Source organism: Zootoca vivipara, chromosome Z1 (assembly GCF_965207765.1).
Source record: "Zootoca vivipara chromosome Z1, rZooViv2.hap1.1, whole genome shotgun sequence".
Classification (NCBI taxonomy): Eukaryota; Metazoa; Chordata; class Lepidosauria; order Squamata; family Lacertidae; genus Zootoca; species Zootoca vivipara.
The window spans coordinates 52821433-52837378 of record NC_142583.1 but is presented as its reverse complement, the minus strand read 5'-3'; the positions used below and the strand labels follow the sequence as shown (position 1 = coordinate 52837378).

General features: G+C 44.6%; 1 protein-coding gene across 6 annotated transcripts in view; it reads left to right on the top strand.

Moving 5' to 3' along the window:
- The window catches only part of NPNT (nephronectin), a 68577-nt gene that overhangs the window by 34663 nt on the left and 17968 nt on the right, over positions 1-15946 (top strand). For 3 of the 6 annotated variants that reach the window (XM_035111820.3, XM_035111819.3, XM_088660483.1), the window contains 4 exons: positions 2703-2795; positions 8483-8602; positions 10425-10544; positions 13350-13484. In XM_035111820.3, coding sequence (XP_034967711.3) covers positions 2703-2795; positions 8483-8602; positions 10425-10544; positions 13350-13484 — 468 coding nt within the window. The remainder of the gene's footprint in view (positions 1-2702; positions 2796-8482; positions 8603-10424; positions 10545-13349; positions 13485-15946) is intronic. The other 3 variants (XM_035111823.3, XM_035111821.3, XM_088660484.1) reach the window with 1 other exon arrangement.

Sequence of the window (15946 nt, the reverse complement as noted above, 5' to 3'; positions counted from 1 at the left end):
AATAATAATAATAATAATAATAATAATAATAATAATAATAATAATAATTTATTATTTATACCCCACCCATCTGGCCGGGTCTCCCCAGCCACTCTGGGCGGCTTCCAACAGAAAAATAAAACACAATAATCTATTAAACATTAAAAGCCTCCCTGAACAGGGCTGCCTTCAGATGTCTCCTAAAAGTCTGGTAGTTGTTTTCCTTTTTGACATCTGTTGGGAGGGCGTTCCACAGGGCAGGCGCCACCACCGAGAAGGCCCTCTGCAACTTGGCTTCTCGCAACGAGGGAACTGCCAGAAGGCCCTCGGTGCTGGACCTCAGTGTCCAGGCAGAATGATGCAATAGGGCCCAGCATCCTACCTGACCAGAGGAAGTTGTTCACTCCTCTAGCCCTGGCTGCAAAGAGTTGCCTATATTTTAAACAAACTGTACTTACAAGGCAGAGCTGCAAATCACACATCAAGCAGCCGGATGGGTGTAATTACTGTTGCTTTCTTTGGCATCCACTGCCTGGCTCTATTATAGGTCAATGTCATTTTATAATATGAATGGCCTTTCCTGAATTGGAAACGTCTACCCAAATTATTATCACACCTTCATCAAATAAAAGTTCTCTTGCTGGAAATGAGATCGGATGGAGTTGTCCAGCTCTAACCAGATGGTGTTGTCGGTGGCAATTTATTTTCAGTGCATTTATAATTGTCATAATCCCAAAAGGCTACAATTCCTGTGCATTCCCTTTATAACAGAGTTTTACATATGTGCAAGTGTTTGTGTGTTAAACACACTTAAGCGTCTTCTCATTAACAAGTAGAAGACAATTCCTTTTTGTAAGGCAGGACATTTAACATTTATTTCCATTTCTTGCACACTAAACACAGAACTCTGAAATGAAATTATGATGTTTATGTGATCAATTGCTTGCATTAATTAATTGATTGCACTTGGAAGGCCATACATGACTTCCAAATTCTTCTCCTTTCCCCTACTTCGCTGAGCTGAAGACATTAAAATTTCCCACTTCTCGCAGCTGATACTGTGAGCAACTGGGCTGTGGATGCTGTGGTGGATATGTAGAGTCCTAAGGGTAGAGGGTGGGACTCACGTGGCACTGTGGGTTAAACCACTGAGCCTAGGGCTTGCCAATCAGAAGGTCGGCGGTTTGAATCCCTGTGACAGGGTGAGCTCCCATTGCTCAGTCCCAGCTCCTGCCAACCTAGCAGTTCGAAAGCACGTCAAAGTGCAAATAGATAAATAGGTACCGCTACAGTGGGAAGGTAAACGGTGTTTCTGTGTGCTGCTCTGGTTCGCCAGAAGTGGCTTTGTCGTGCTGGCCACATGACCTGGAAGCTGTATGCCAGCTCCCTCGGCCAATGACGCAAGATGAGCGCCGCAACCCCAGTCGGTCACGGGTAACTTTACCTTTAAGGGTAGAGGGTGTGCATTAGATCTGCTGCCTAAGGCTATAATCCTAGACACCTTTACCTGAAGTGAGGCCAGATGCGTAGATGTTCTCATAGGATTGTATAGTAAACTGAGTGAGTAGCCAAAGTCCATTTATAAAACAGAAAATCTAACCTGTACTTTCTCAGTGACTTTCACATTTGTTTTTGCCATAACACATATGTATGGTAGCCATGTATCTTACTTTGCAGAGGACAGTCCTCTATTTGACTGGCCCATGTCTGGCTTAAAGACAGTCAGAAGAATGGAGAGTGGGGGTCTTGAAGTTGCCTACCAGCCATTCACCCCTGGAGAATAGACTAAGCAGGCACACAGGTTACCTGGTAACAGACTTCCCCACCACAAGACGTATTGGATTTCTACTTGATTTCTAGTAATCCTGTGGGAGAGAGCTCAGTTGGTTAGAGCATGGGTGCTGATAATGCCAAGGTTGCAGGTTCAATCTCCACATGGGACAGCTGCATATTACTGCATTGCAGGGGGTTGCGACTAGATGATCCTTCCAACTCTGCAGTTCTATTGCATTCTATTTATAGTGTCATTCCTTTTTTATGATGGTGGTGGTGGTGATGCATTTCCTCTTTTTATGACATATAAGTGGTCGCTTACATTTCACTTGAAAAACTAATAATCTGAAATAGTCACAGTTCAAAGAATCAGCAGGACTTCGACAAATCTTGCTGTAGAACCAGGAGGCAAACCCGTGGATCCATTGGTGCACTACTGGCTAAGATAGCAGCCATGTGGAGCCATGGGTGGATGTTTGCAGAAGAGGGTCAGCTGGTGGGGAGACTGAGAAGTTTACTGGCCTGCGGTCACTAATTCTTCCCTGCAACAGCTTTCCCCGAGGGCAGGCCACTCACCCACTAGCTAGTGTCCTCTCTGCTTTTGGAATTACCACAGAGGAAATGATTTTAAACTGTTGGGGAGGGAGAGAATACTGGGTGGACAGAATCTGTATGCAAAGAAAGGGTTAAACAGCCATGCATAGCTGCTGATTCTCCCCACTTCCACCTCTGGGTTAGGAGGGAAGCACAAGTTACATGCAAAAGACTTTTCATGTGCAATCTGTAGTTTGGTGTTCAGTGTGAAGGTCTATAACGGGATATGCCTAAAATTCTCCTGATCCAGAGCTCCATGCCTGCACATACAGGTGTTTGAGATAATACACTGCCATGTTGTTTTACTGGGTCTCAGTCTTTTGACTTCTGCTATGCCTTCTCCTCAACATGTGAAGCTGACCACCCATATGCAACCTCACACGACTGGCCCAGTGAACCACATTTTTTCAGCCCTCCAGATCATCATGCAACACATTTCCCGTGGAGGGGTGAGGACAATCCTTTACTTCAGGTGGTGCGTTCCTTCCACCTGCACGGCTTTAAACCCCCACCATGAAACCTCTTGCAAGTGTGCTGAAAGGACAAGGAACTTGTTTTGGCTGCCACGTGAAAGCCCAGCCTGCAATATAATTGGCATGCAAAGTGACCAAGCTTTGACACTTCCTTGAGGCTGCAATTCTCTCTCCTGGAAAGGCTTGACCTTAGACAATTCTCTTCACTTGCTCTCATGGTTCCCTTCCTACTCAGATCTTTTACGATACATGCTGCTTTTTCTAAGCTCTTTTTTAAACCAAGAAAACAGCCTGTTGCCAGAGTTGTTGTTGTTTACATTTATTCATCACTTTTCACTAAGTCTCAAAGCAACTTACAAATCCATAAAATACCAAAGCACTAAAAACAAAACACAAGAAAACCCAAATCCTGCATTGGTTAAGGAAACAGTCTGATTGAAATAGGATGAATAATTTTATTTAATAATAATTAATATGGGGGTAGTTCTGACACAGATATTAATGTCTGGGTTAGATGTTTAATGTATGTAAAACATATAACAGGTACTGTGGGAATGGCAGTGAGACATGGCCAATATAGGCAGCCTTGCAACTTACAGCATTACATGCCATCCTGACATAGGCATTAATATTAATAATAGCTCAGTGGCAGAGCACATGTTCTGCATGCAGAATGACCCATGTTCAGTTACTGAATCTCCAGTTAGGAGCATAAGTAGACATTAAGAAGCTGCCGTTTCTGAAGTCAAATCATTGATCCATCTCACTATTGCCTATACCAGGCATCCCCAAACTTTGGCCCTCCAGATGTTTTGGACTACAATTCCCATCTTCCCCGACCACTGGTCCTGTTAGCGAGGGATCATGGGAGTTGTAGGCCAAAACATCTGGAGGTCCGCAGTTTGGGGGTGCCTGGCCTACACTGACTGGGAATGGCCCCTGAGGGTTTCAAGCAGGAGTATTTCTATTCTTCCCTAGAGATGCCAGGGTCGAGCAGCAGAGGATGAAAAGGGTCTCTTCCTGAGACTCTGCTGAGCCACTCCCAGGCAGAGAAGACAGCACTGGGATGGATGGTTAAATAACTTGACCTGGTATTAGAACAACGGTCGAGAAGGCATTTTCTGCACGCACTGTAGAGGGAAGCAAGGAGCAGATGGGGTGCATCAACCTGGGAAGATAGCCCATCTAGGAGCAGGAAAACTCTGATCCTAAATCTCCACTGCCTTGTGGGGTAGCCTCAGGAGAAGAAAAGGGAAAGGAGTAAACTCTGCACAAATCTGGATTGGAGTCCCCCAAACGGATGGCATCTTGTACGCCTCCTTCTGGCAACTCCTGCAGCCAAGCTGGTACCAAACATATTGCCTTGCTTTCCTTTGGACCAAATCAGAGAGGCTGAGGGGGGGGGCTTGTTGCCTGGGCAGCTGAGGACCTCTAAACACGTTGCCCAGGCTTGCACCCCAGGGAGGCCACTTCAGTACTGCTAAAACAGCGATTTGACTTCACCCCCCAGAGGCCCACTCCACTGTCTTTCAAGACAGAGCCTGCAACAACTAATTCTTAAAAGTTGCAGCAAGCCACACAGATCCTTGCTTCTGATTGTTTGCGATGCTCGCTGGCACAGTACAGTTTGAAGTTGACGGTCAAAATCTGAAAGCTCCTGAGCAGTGCTGCATTTTGGCTAGGGCTCCTTGGTGGTGGTTGCAAAAGGAGGTCAAGAGAAGGGTGATGTTGCTCAAGCGGGTGTTTTTGTTGTTGGGAAAATCGTACCCACACTTCAGTCCAGGATCACCTATTGCTGACAAATTGTGACCATTGCCCTTCCCCCTGCAATTCACACTATATCATCTCCTCCTCTGGTCTTCTCAGTAGTGTCAAAGCCATTTGTTGGATGGAATTATGTGACACAAGGTGTGACATGAATCTCTCCCTATGCTTTTTTTTTAACAGCCCCAGGCTGTGTCCTCCTTACACTTGTCACCTCCACACACTGGGAACCTGCAGAGTTAATTGTGTGAAAAGAGGACACAGTGCTAGTTTTTGGGGGTGGGCCTTGGGCAAGAAGCTTCCTTTAGGGGACTCACCTCTCTGAGGGGGCTCTCCTCCTCCTCATTGTCATTGCTGCCAATTTGTCTTCTTCCCCTGGGTCCATTCCACCTTTGCATCACCCTTGTCACTGCTTCCATGCTTAGAGACAGCAGGTGAACAGGTAGACACAGCAAAGAAAAAGAGCCGCAGGATTTGGCACCTCCAGGGCCTAGAGATGGGCACCCAACAGGTTGTGGTACTTTGCAGGTATCCCTTGATGCCAGCTCCCGATGCTGACCCGGAATGCATGTCTGGAAGCAGCTTCAGACCAATAATGAAAAGTAGGGATGCAATTATATCCTCAAGAGCAAACAATATTTCATTATTACATACAGCACACCACATTATTGTAGGAGGAGTCTCGCTTATCTCTTCGTAGCTCTCATGCAAATATAGCAGCGCACAAGCAATTGTCTTTCTGGAGTATTTCATGTGTTCACATTAACTGTCTTTCTTCTTGCAATGTGATGTCCAAGCTTAGCAGCCTGCGCTTATATCTGAGACTGCTTTTCCAAAGTGCTGCAGCATCCAACCTGCTCTAAAAGCTTTTCAGTATGCAGCTTTGACGGTGACACTATTCTAGCATCATTGTTATTGTTGTTGTTGGTTGTCTACCCCCCCCCCCCAATGAGTGTGAACAGCATCATTGTTGAATTGTTTAACTTGAACTAATGAACGGAAATCTCAGAGAGGAGTATAAGTGGGTTCATTAAAAAAACAAAAAACCTCTTAACTCCCATTAAAAGTTTTGCAAAGAGCAAAGAAGCAAGGAGGGTTGCGATAGATGTTGTGAAAAGATTCTGCAAAGTCTTTGAAACTTTTCATCTGAGAAGATTCAGACTGCTGGGTTACACTTCTTCCCCTCTTTTGTCCAGAGAGAAATTGTGCTAAGTGAAATGTTTAGAGAGCCCGTGAAATAAAAAATAGACAAAAGATGACGTTTCCTGACCTTTTCAGCAAACATAGCATGTGCGTGCCAATTTATTAAGAGTCTTGCATTTCTCTGACTCCAAGCTAAATGTTAATGTTAGCCTGAACCTGCTCAGTAATAAACAGTCCTCAACCTAAACATCAAAATATAAAACCATATGTAAAATGAGTTGTGAAGTGTAGTGGCTAAGAGATTGAGTTGTTTAAACACCCAGGAAATTCCTGGCTAAACACTGTTCTCCTCCGTGAAGATATATGGCCCTTTCTCTCTTTGCTGCTCTCTTTCTTTTAGCCTCGTACACACACACACCCCCTCTTTGGCATTTAGGGATAATCATAGTGATCTAACTTACAGGACAGTTGAAAGGATTATTTGTTGACCTGGAGAAATATATACATTTCTCCAGTGCAACATTTGTGAAATGATTTCACACACCAGGGTACCAGTAGACAACATGGTGCCCTATAGATGTGGTTGGACATCAGTTCCAGCCAACGTGACCAGTGGTCAGGGTTGATGAAAGTTGAGAGTGTCACAGGGCGCATGTCCCTCTTTAAAGTGTCTAGTTCTCTGATTCAGTCATGATATATTATCATTCCAGGGGCATGGTTGGAGAAAATAGTGGTTGCTCTCACTGCCCCACTGATGGAAGCCATTTCCCTCTCAAGAAAGGAAGCTGTGCCATGGTTGAAGAAGTGGAGAATATATTTTAAAACAGGGAAGGGAAACCTGATGTTTGTGGACTCCAGCTCCCATCGGTCTGAGCCAGTATGGCCTCTGGTTAGGGTCTGTGGTAGCCGAGGTCCATCAACATTTTCAGCCACCCCATGCAACTACGCTAAGGTAGTTCCGGGTGATGTATTTTTCAGGTGTCCATTGCATCGTTTCAGCATACCTGGTACTCACAAGGCACATGCAAACATTGGCATTTCCTAGCTAGTTCAAATGGAAGAGAAAACCACTGAGAGAAATGTCACAGAGCAAAACCTGCTACACAGACATATCGAATATGCTTCTGATATGATAAGAAATGTGCAAAAAGAACAACAAACTACCCACAACAACTGTAAAAGGGTTTTGATGACTTGCCCGTGTACTATGTGTTCAAAACAAGGCAGAGGGAAAGCTGTTACAAATATAGCTTGAAAGTGTAAACCATTTCCCAGAAGAAGCTAAGGCTGCGGAAGGGAAGGAATCACACAATGTTTGTTTAGATTTAATGGAATTATAATGGAGACCCTTAATTAAGCCCCTTGTATTGCTTTTGGCCAGTGAATGGAACACCAGTGGTGGGGAAACAAATGTGACCTTAAGGATCTTCCTAAAGTTTCTAGAATGTTTTGCAAGAAGAGAATCTCAAAACATTAAACAAAACTCTAGCACTATACTAGATGCTCGCACTGTCTTGCTGGTGAAGCGATCGAGTAAAGCCAGCGAAAATATTTTGTACATATTTAATTAAAATCCAGCAACTTATAGAGGCTTCCTGGAACAAAGTATGAATACACTTCCCAGCAGAAACACTTAAAGTATGTGCACTTTATTCTTAGACTATGCCACTAATAGCTAGCCAATATCATTACACTTGAGTACCAAAATATATTATGCCAGATGGTGTCAGATTCAAAGCTCAGTAGAATGATGCAAACAATACAACAGGTGGACTGGGATTTAGTTTTACTAAGCCACTGCATTATTTGGGAGAGAAACAGATATGAACCTACTCTATCTACTGGGTTTAGATTATGTTCTTCACTTAATATCTGCTTTCTAACCTATAGAGTTTAGCTGGACTTGATTTTAAAGGAAGTGGAGCAGTCGAGTCATACGTGCCTATCTATAGCCAAAATCTATCCTAGGACTGATAGAATGTCAGTCCTAAAAATATTCTGGAAAAAATTAAGTTGCCCTTCTCCCTTCAGTCTGTTGGGAGTGGGGTGGTGGAAGAGGGAGATAAAAAAAATGGAAGGTGTGGCAGAAAAGGAGAGAAAGAAAAGGGATGAGAGAGAGAGAGAGAGAGAGAGAGAGAGAGAGAGAGGAGGGAGGGAGGGAGGGAGGGAGGGAGGGGATGGCAGAAAAGAAGAGCAAATGGCAGAAAGAGAAAAGGGATGACTCCACACACTTTTGATTCTGGCCCCATCCCATGCTGACTTTGATTCACTGGCAGGTGGCCCCCGACAGATTAGCCCTGTGGGAATGTGGCCCTTGACAGACAAAGGTTTCCTGTCCCTGTTCTGAGGGACGCTGAACCATACACTCCATACTTAAAACTCATCCTCTCCCCAACCAGTCAGCTTTAATAATGATGATGATTGACACCAGCCCAGACCTTATGAATTGTTTATACTGATGCAGGTTAAGTCTGGTGCCAGCAAAAGCCTTGACTACGGCTACACAGGCAGGGATAATTGATGTGGGATGGAAGTGGGGAGTGTGCATTGCCTCTATTGTTATGGGATTGGAAGTACTGCAAACAGACTGTCCTTCTGACTATATGTAGGTATGGGGATATATTGCAAGGGGCATTTTAGGATCAAGGCTGGTCTGGTTTAAGAGAACTCTATCACTACCATCTTCTGCGATTCTAAAGATGCCAATATGCAATGCCTGCTCTGTTTTTGATTCCTCCCCTCTGTGCCCTTTTTAGATCTCAATGAGTGTGGTCTGAAACCAAGACCATGCAAACACCGGTGCATGAATACCTATGGCAGCTACAAGTGTTATTGTCTCAATGGATACATGCTTATGCCAGATGGATCATGTTCCAGTAAGTCAAGACCCTTCTGCTTAGGGTTGGTTTTTTTAAACTGATTAAAGAAAACCTTGCCATGAGTAAAGGATGAACTGTGTGCTAAACTGGAAAAGCAAACAATAAAAATGGAATATTTCATCCCATTTTATTATTGCAAGATATATGGGATGGACAGAGCAGTTTCTTTGCAGCCCATGTTCATAAATAAATCTATTCTGTTTCAAAAAGGAATCGCATGAAAAATATAAATTAGTATTTGAATACAGTGTGTGTGTGTGTGTGTGTGTGTGTGTGTGTGTGTGTGTGTGTGTGTAAATATGGGGTTGTATCCAATGTCAGTCATAAGCAGAGTAGACCAACGGAAATTAAATGGCATTTCTAATAATAATAATAATAATAATAATAATAATAATAATAATTTATTATTTAAACCCCACCCATCTGGCTGGGTTTCCCCAGCCACTCTAACTTAGGTCCTTTAATTTCAATGACCCTACTCACAGTAGAACTTAGTTATATACAGCCCATGTACTTTGCCACGAGCTGTATGTAACTAAGTTCTACTGTACTTTGTCAATGCATGCATTTCAAAATTTATTTTATCTTAAAATCTACATTCTTGGTGCATTTTGGTTTGGGTTTTTGAGCCAAGAACTGAAAGGCAATATTTGGAGAAGTAGGAAGGACAATTACTGTAGCTTCCAATTCACATATTTGTCTGGGTGATGTGGATCAGGTCAGTTAATTTTGGAGTACGCAGAAATTGAATTTCTACGAGACACACATGCACAGCCTCTCTTTTACTCACAATCAGCTCATTTGGGAATGTTGTTCTCGGCGAGAGCTGCAACATACCTGGCTGTGTGTTACTGTACAATGTAAACGGAACTCACTAAAACTGTCAGGTGCCTGCTGGTTTCTGTGTTTGGAAACAGTGTTTGGAAACTCCTCAGTGGCCAGGTTCTTCCTTCCTTTTACAAAAGTGAATATTTTGAATACTTCACCACACCAAGAATGGGAGAGGGAATGACAGAACCTTCCCTACAGCCAAGAGATTAGATTTTAGAAGGAGGGTTTCAGATAAGAGCATACCAGTTTCTCCTAAGAATGGAAATTGCTTTTCATTAGTCAGTTCACTGAAAGATCCATTCTGCAAAAACCCAGCAGCCAACCTCTTGAGTAACTTCAATGTACAGAAAGTCATAGGGTGGCTACAGATATTGCCATTCTGTCGCATGTTTTCCCCATATCACTACCTGGGACTGTTTGGCAGAAGATTACAGACAATTACAATCACCACAGGATAGGGTGGTCATTTGAATAATGGACTCCCTCTATACTGGAGCTTTGCTGTACAACAACCTTCTCCAACTGGGTGCCCTGCAGTTGTTTTAGACTACAACTCCCATCAGCGCCTTCCAGCTTGGCCAGAAGTCAAGAATGATGGCAGTCTTAGTCCAGCAACACCTGGAGGTTCACCAGATTGAGGATGGTTCCTGCACAAAGTAGGCAAGATCAAACAAAACCTTTCCTGTTACCTCTGCTGTGCAATTTTATATTGGATCACCTTGATAAAATGGAATATAGGAAGCTGTATGTCAGACCATTGGTCTACCTAACTCCATATTGCCTACACTGACTGGCAGAAGCTCTCCAGGGTTTCAGGCAGGGGATCTCTCGCCGCCTTACCTGGAGATGCCAGGGATTAAACTTGAGACCTTCTGCAGGCAAGACAAATGCTCTACCACTGAGCTGTACCTCCCTTGCCCAATCTCACAAAGCCTCTGAAATGTTGTTGTTGATAAGAAATAATTTCATTTGTATGATGTTCCCACAGACGCTCTCTCGTGTTCAATGGCAAACTGTCAGTACGGCTGTGATGTCGTGAAAGGGGAGGTTCGGTGCCGTTGTCCTTCCCCAGGCTTGCAACTAGCTCCTGATGGTAGAACTTGCGTAGGTAAGTCAAAAGTTGTAAGCGTGTTATTTCTCCCTTTCATGCGCACTGGGAAATTCTGGGCAGGAGTGGTTGTTGTTGCCCATTGGCACTGGTGGGTGGGAGGCAAGACATCTATGGAAGTGAGTCGTAAGCAGCTTACACTCACCAGGAGCGACGCCTTGATGCCTTCCACATGTGCTGCATCGTGATGATTTGGGGGATACCATAGCAGGACAGAGCCTCAAACAAAAATGTGCTCTCCCAAGCTCACATTCCCAGCATCTTCACACTCCTGACTCAGTGACATCTACACTGGCTTGGTCATGTCCACAGAACAGATCCCCAAGGACGTGCTCCATGTGGAGCTGGCTTCAGGCACCAGGTCCCTTGGCAGACCAACCCTGCATTACAAAGATGTCCGCAAATGCGACATGATAGCTGACAACACGTGCAGAGCTGACACCCTTGCAAATGACCACAGTGCCTGGAGACAGTCAGTCAGATCATGTATCCACAGCAGTCACCAGAGAAGGAGTGATCACTGGGAGGAGTGCAGAGAAAAAAACGCCATGCTACATGCTGTCATCTGCCCCAGCTGCAACAAAACATGTCTCTCCTGTATTGGTCTCTACAGCGACAGCAGGCACTGGAACTCTCCAATGGTTTGACTTCACCCCGAAGGTGTACACACCCTAATAGCACGTGCTTAAAACTGCCCATTTTTACCTGAGACAGTCTCTGTATTTTGTTGCCTATCCTTTCTGTGTGTGTACTTGAAAGTAACTTGCACTGTGATCAAGGAAGCTTACTCCCAAGTGCAGCCTTCACCAACTTATTTTTTTCCTCATAAACTAACAAGAGCATAGCTAATTAAAAAGTTGGCAATCCTGCTGCCACTTTGTAATCTGCAAAGGCAACTTAGGTTATATGTTGCAGGGGAGAAGCACATGAGCTGACACTTTGATCAGCCTGGATACAGCGAAACTAAGGGTGGGTGCCATGTGTCTCTCTAGATCAGGCATAGACAACCTTGGCTCTCCAGATGTTTTGGAACTACAACTCCCATGATCCCTAGCTAACAGGGCCAGTGGTCAGGGATCATGGGAGTTGTAGTTCCAAAACATCTAGAGAGCCAAGGTTGCCTATGCCTGCTCTAGATGTTGCTGGATTACAGATCCTATAAACCCTCAATCTTGGCCATGCTGGCTCTGGGGCTGATGGAAGTTGGAGTACAGCAACATCTGGAGGGCCATGTCCCGGCACCAAACGATACATGGGTGTTTTGTGTGAGCTCACCCAGTGACTTTTAACTAAAATTAAAGGCAATATCTAATAGTGCATGAACTGATGCACATCAGCACTGGGGGGGTGGGGAGGGGAAGGTCAAAGTCTCAGAGTGGAGTTTTGAAAATACTGCCTGACACATTTTGAGAATGATCTTCTCAGGAGCAAAGGGTCACTGTATCTCTTACCCTGGTACTTCGGCAGAAACAATTCATTCAGGAAATATTTTTGTGAAAGAACATTTTAATGACTGAAGGAATGTTCCCCAAGTGAGTTTATTCAACTGGTTCAGCAGAGTAATATATATGAAGACCTTTTGCCCCAGGATTGATCGTTCTTGAAATGTGTCGGACAACTTTCAGACTATAACAAACCACCTATTTTAAGCATGGGTTTGAGGCTTTGCATCTTCCCCTTACTGCCCCCCCAACAAAAACTGTTGTTAACGCACCTCAAGTTTCTCCTACAATCAGTACTTCCCCAAAAATCACATGGGTAACTGTATACTATGCTAAAATTTATTCAGGTTTGGGAAACAAAACTGAACTGTGTTACTCCTATATCCAGTTTTACAGATGCTTTAAAGCTCTATGTCTAAGCTTTGTGGGTTTGTTTGTTTTATGGTTCTGGCATTTTCCTGTGCAGACCTGCGTCTTACTGCTGAATCAGAGCAAACAACAATCTGCAAAAAATCTGGTTTTCTTTTGCTCTGATTCAGCAGTATAACATGGATTTCCCCAGGGAAAACTCTGGGACAATAAAACTCTCAGACACAGAGCTTTAAAGTCCAGTCCTGTGCCTAGAAATGTGGCACAAAAGGAAGTCTTGCATGTGACCTTAGTTTGGGAGGGGGGAGCCTTGGAGAAATGGGTGGGAAGAGACAGAGAAGTTGAGCATAAAAAGGTAAAGGTAAAGGGACCCCTGACTATTAGGTCCAGTCGTGACCGACTCTGGGGTTGCGGCGCTCATCTCGCATTATAGGCCGAGGGAGCCGGCGTACAGCTTCCAGGTCATGTGGCCAGCATGACAAAGCTGCTTCTGGCGAACCAGAGCAGCACATGGAAATGCCGTTTACCACCCCACTGTTGTTGGTGTTTAGTCGTTTAGTTGTGTCCGACTCTTCGTGACCCCATGCACCATGGACCCCACTGTAGCGGTACCTATTTATCTACTTGCACTTTGACATGCTTTCGAACTGCTAAGGTTAGCAGGAGCTGGGACCGAGCAACAGGAGCTCACCCTGTCGGGGGATTCGAACCACCGACCTTCTGATCGGCAAGCCCTAGGCCAGGCATCCCCAAACTTCGGCCCTCCAGATGTTTTGGACTACAATTCCCATCATCTCTGACCACTGGTCCTGTTAGCTAGGGATCAGGGGAGTTGTAGGCCAAAACATCTGGAGGGCCGCAGTTTGGGGATGCCTGCCTTAGGCTCTGAGGTTTCCAAAAAGTATTTTTGACCTTCTGGTTTTCTCGCATGAACATACTTGTGGGTGTACTATGATTAAACCTTTTGGTGAAATTAATGGATTTCTACTTGTAGATGTGGATGAATGTGCCACTGGGAGAGTTACCTGTCCTCGATTCAGGAAGTGCGTCAATACTTTTGGAAGCTACATTTGCAAGTGCCATAAAGGATTTGATTTGATGTACATTGGAGGCAAATACCAGTGCTACGGTAATGAAATGAGCTTATCACAAAAGCATTCCTAGAAGAAAACTGTGTGCAAAATATAACGTTACTCCAAATCTGCCTACTTATTACAGGAGGCAATGGCAGTCTTCCCTTCTGTGATGTGCACAACAGCCCATCATGAGACCCATCACCCTAAAACACAGTAGCCCTGCATCTTCAGCACAGCTCCACTTAATTGGTTGCAGCTATGCAGGTCTATATCTCCCATAATGTGTAGTTCCATCCTTAGAATACAGAAACTTTGCCTCACATTGGGCTGGGATTGTTGCCTCCATTACTTGCCCCATTTTTGAGGTTGGGGATAATACTACAAAGCCCACAAACTCCTCTGAGGTGGCTAAAGCGGTTCAGACAGCACATCGACAAATCTGCATAGTCCAGGCATCCCCAAACTGCGGCCCTCCAGATGTTTTGCCCTACAACTCCCATGATCCCTAGCTAACAGGACCAGTGGTCGGGGAAGATGGGAATTGCAGTCCAAAACATCTGGAGGGCCGAAGTTTGGGGATGCCTGGCATAGTCCCTGTTTTTCTGTAATTGCACAGAAGTTGTCTTCAGTTCCTTAAGAGTTACTTCAGTGCTAAATTTTTTAAAAGCATTGTGATCCCACTGTAACTGGCATTACAGCCGATACCTCATCTCGATGGTCATGAGTTTTTCTCGTTCCCAATCAGCCTGCTTAAAACGGAGACAGATTCCAATGTGATTTGCGTGTGGTAGAATACTAATTTAAGATTTACTGAGATTTAGGGGATAAGAGGCTGTGGAAGGGAAAGATTTTTTATAGCTGCTGCACAAGCTCTTCACAGTGAACTAATTTGCAAAGTCCTGAAATAGCTAACGTAGGCCTTATCCATTAAAATAATCTATGACCTGTCAGCAGGATTTCGTTCTTGCGAAGGCCCGTGCATATAACAAACTTTTTGGTAACACAGTGAGCTCCCCAACAATTCCTGTGCAAATAAAGGTCCACATTCGGATTTATTGCAGGCTCAGGCGCAGAGAACTCTTTGGCGACAGAAATCCTGAACATTGCTATTGCTGATCACTACTGAACAATCTGTTACTGAGGTTTTTGAAATGCATTAGGCTCCACTCCCACCTGAGGAGAGAAGACGATATGTGCCATTGAGCAAACATCGGCCCTATGGTAGCAGTTGTTAGTCATCTAGCTGGCGTCACTGCTTCTGGTGTTGAAATTGCTGATAGCTCCCACTCCTCCATGCTTCAGCACCCAAACAGGGGCCCAGTGCTTCATAACTTGGACTAGACCAGGGGTCAGCAAACTTCTTCAGCAGGGGGCTGGTCCACTGTCCCTCAGACCTTGGGGGGGCGGATAATAATAATAATAATAATTTTTATTTATACCCCGCCCATCTGGCTGGGTTTCCCCAGCCACTCTGGGCGGCTTCCAGCAGAAATATTAAAATACAATAATTTATTAAACATTAAAAGCTTCCCTAAACAGGGCTGCCTTCAGATGTCCTCTAAAAGCCTGGTAGTTGTTTTTTCTTTGACATCTGGTGGGAGGGCATTCCACAGGGCAGGTGCCAATACCGAGAAGGCCCTCTGCCTGGTTCCCTGTAACTTGGCTTCTCGCAGCGAGAGAAGCGCCAGAAGGCCCTCAGCACTGGACCTCAGTGTCCGGGCAGAATGATGGAGGTGGAGACGCTCCTTCAGGTATACTGCACCGAGGCCGTCCAGTATACCTGAAGACTATATTTTTTGGGGGGAAATGAACGAGTTCCTTTGCCCCACAAATAACCTAGAGATGCATTTTAAATAAAAGGGCACATTCTACTCGTAAAAAAACACTGATTCCTGGACCGTCCGTGGGTCGGATTTAGAAGGCGATTGGGCCAAATTCGCACACACACCCGGCCTTAGTTTGCCTACCCATGGACTAGACAACAAACAGGAGTGTTGAACAGCTTCTTCAGCTACCCCACACCACAGTTCCTGAGGGGAACTGTGAGAACGTGCTTAAAGCAAAAGTGCTGTATCTCAGGGTTAGAGCATCTGCTTTGCATGTGAAGAGTCCCAGATTCAATTCCTAGCATCTCTAGATGAGGCTGGAAGATACCCTTTCCTGAAAGCCTAGAGAGCTGCTGCCAGTTAATGTGTCCTGTCCTGAGAACTTCGGATGAAGGGCGGTAGATAAATTAAATATAATGATGATGAAAGTAATGAGCTAGATGGATCAATGCTCAGACTCAGTGGAAGACATAAAACTTTCCTAAAACTTTCACCCCAAAGATTGGAATCCTCAAAACATTGGCCAAACTCCTGTAAATAACCAATATTTTTTCCAGCTGTTTATGGAGGAACCACGTAGTCAACCAAATACAATTTGAATAGAGTGGACTTTGCCCATCCTAATATGCATTTGGAAGTGTGTTGATGTTTTCATGAAGCGAATTACTAGACGTAAGGTTTTTTTTAAA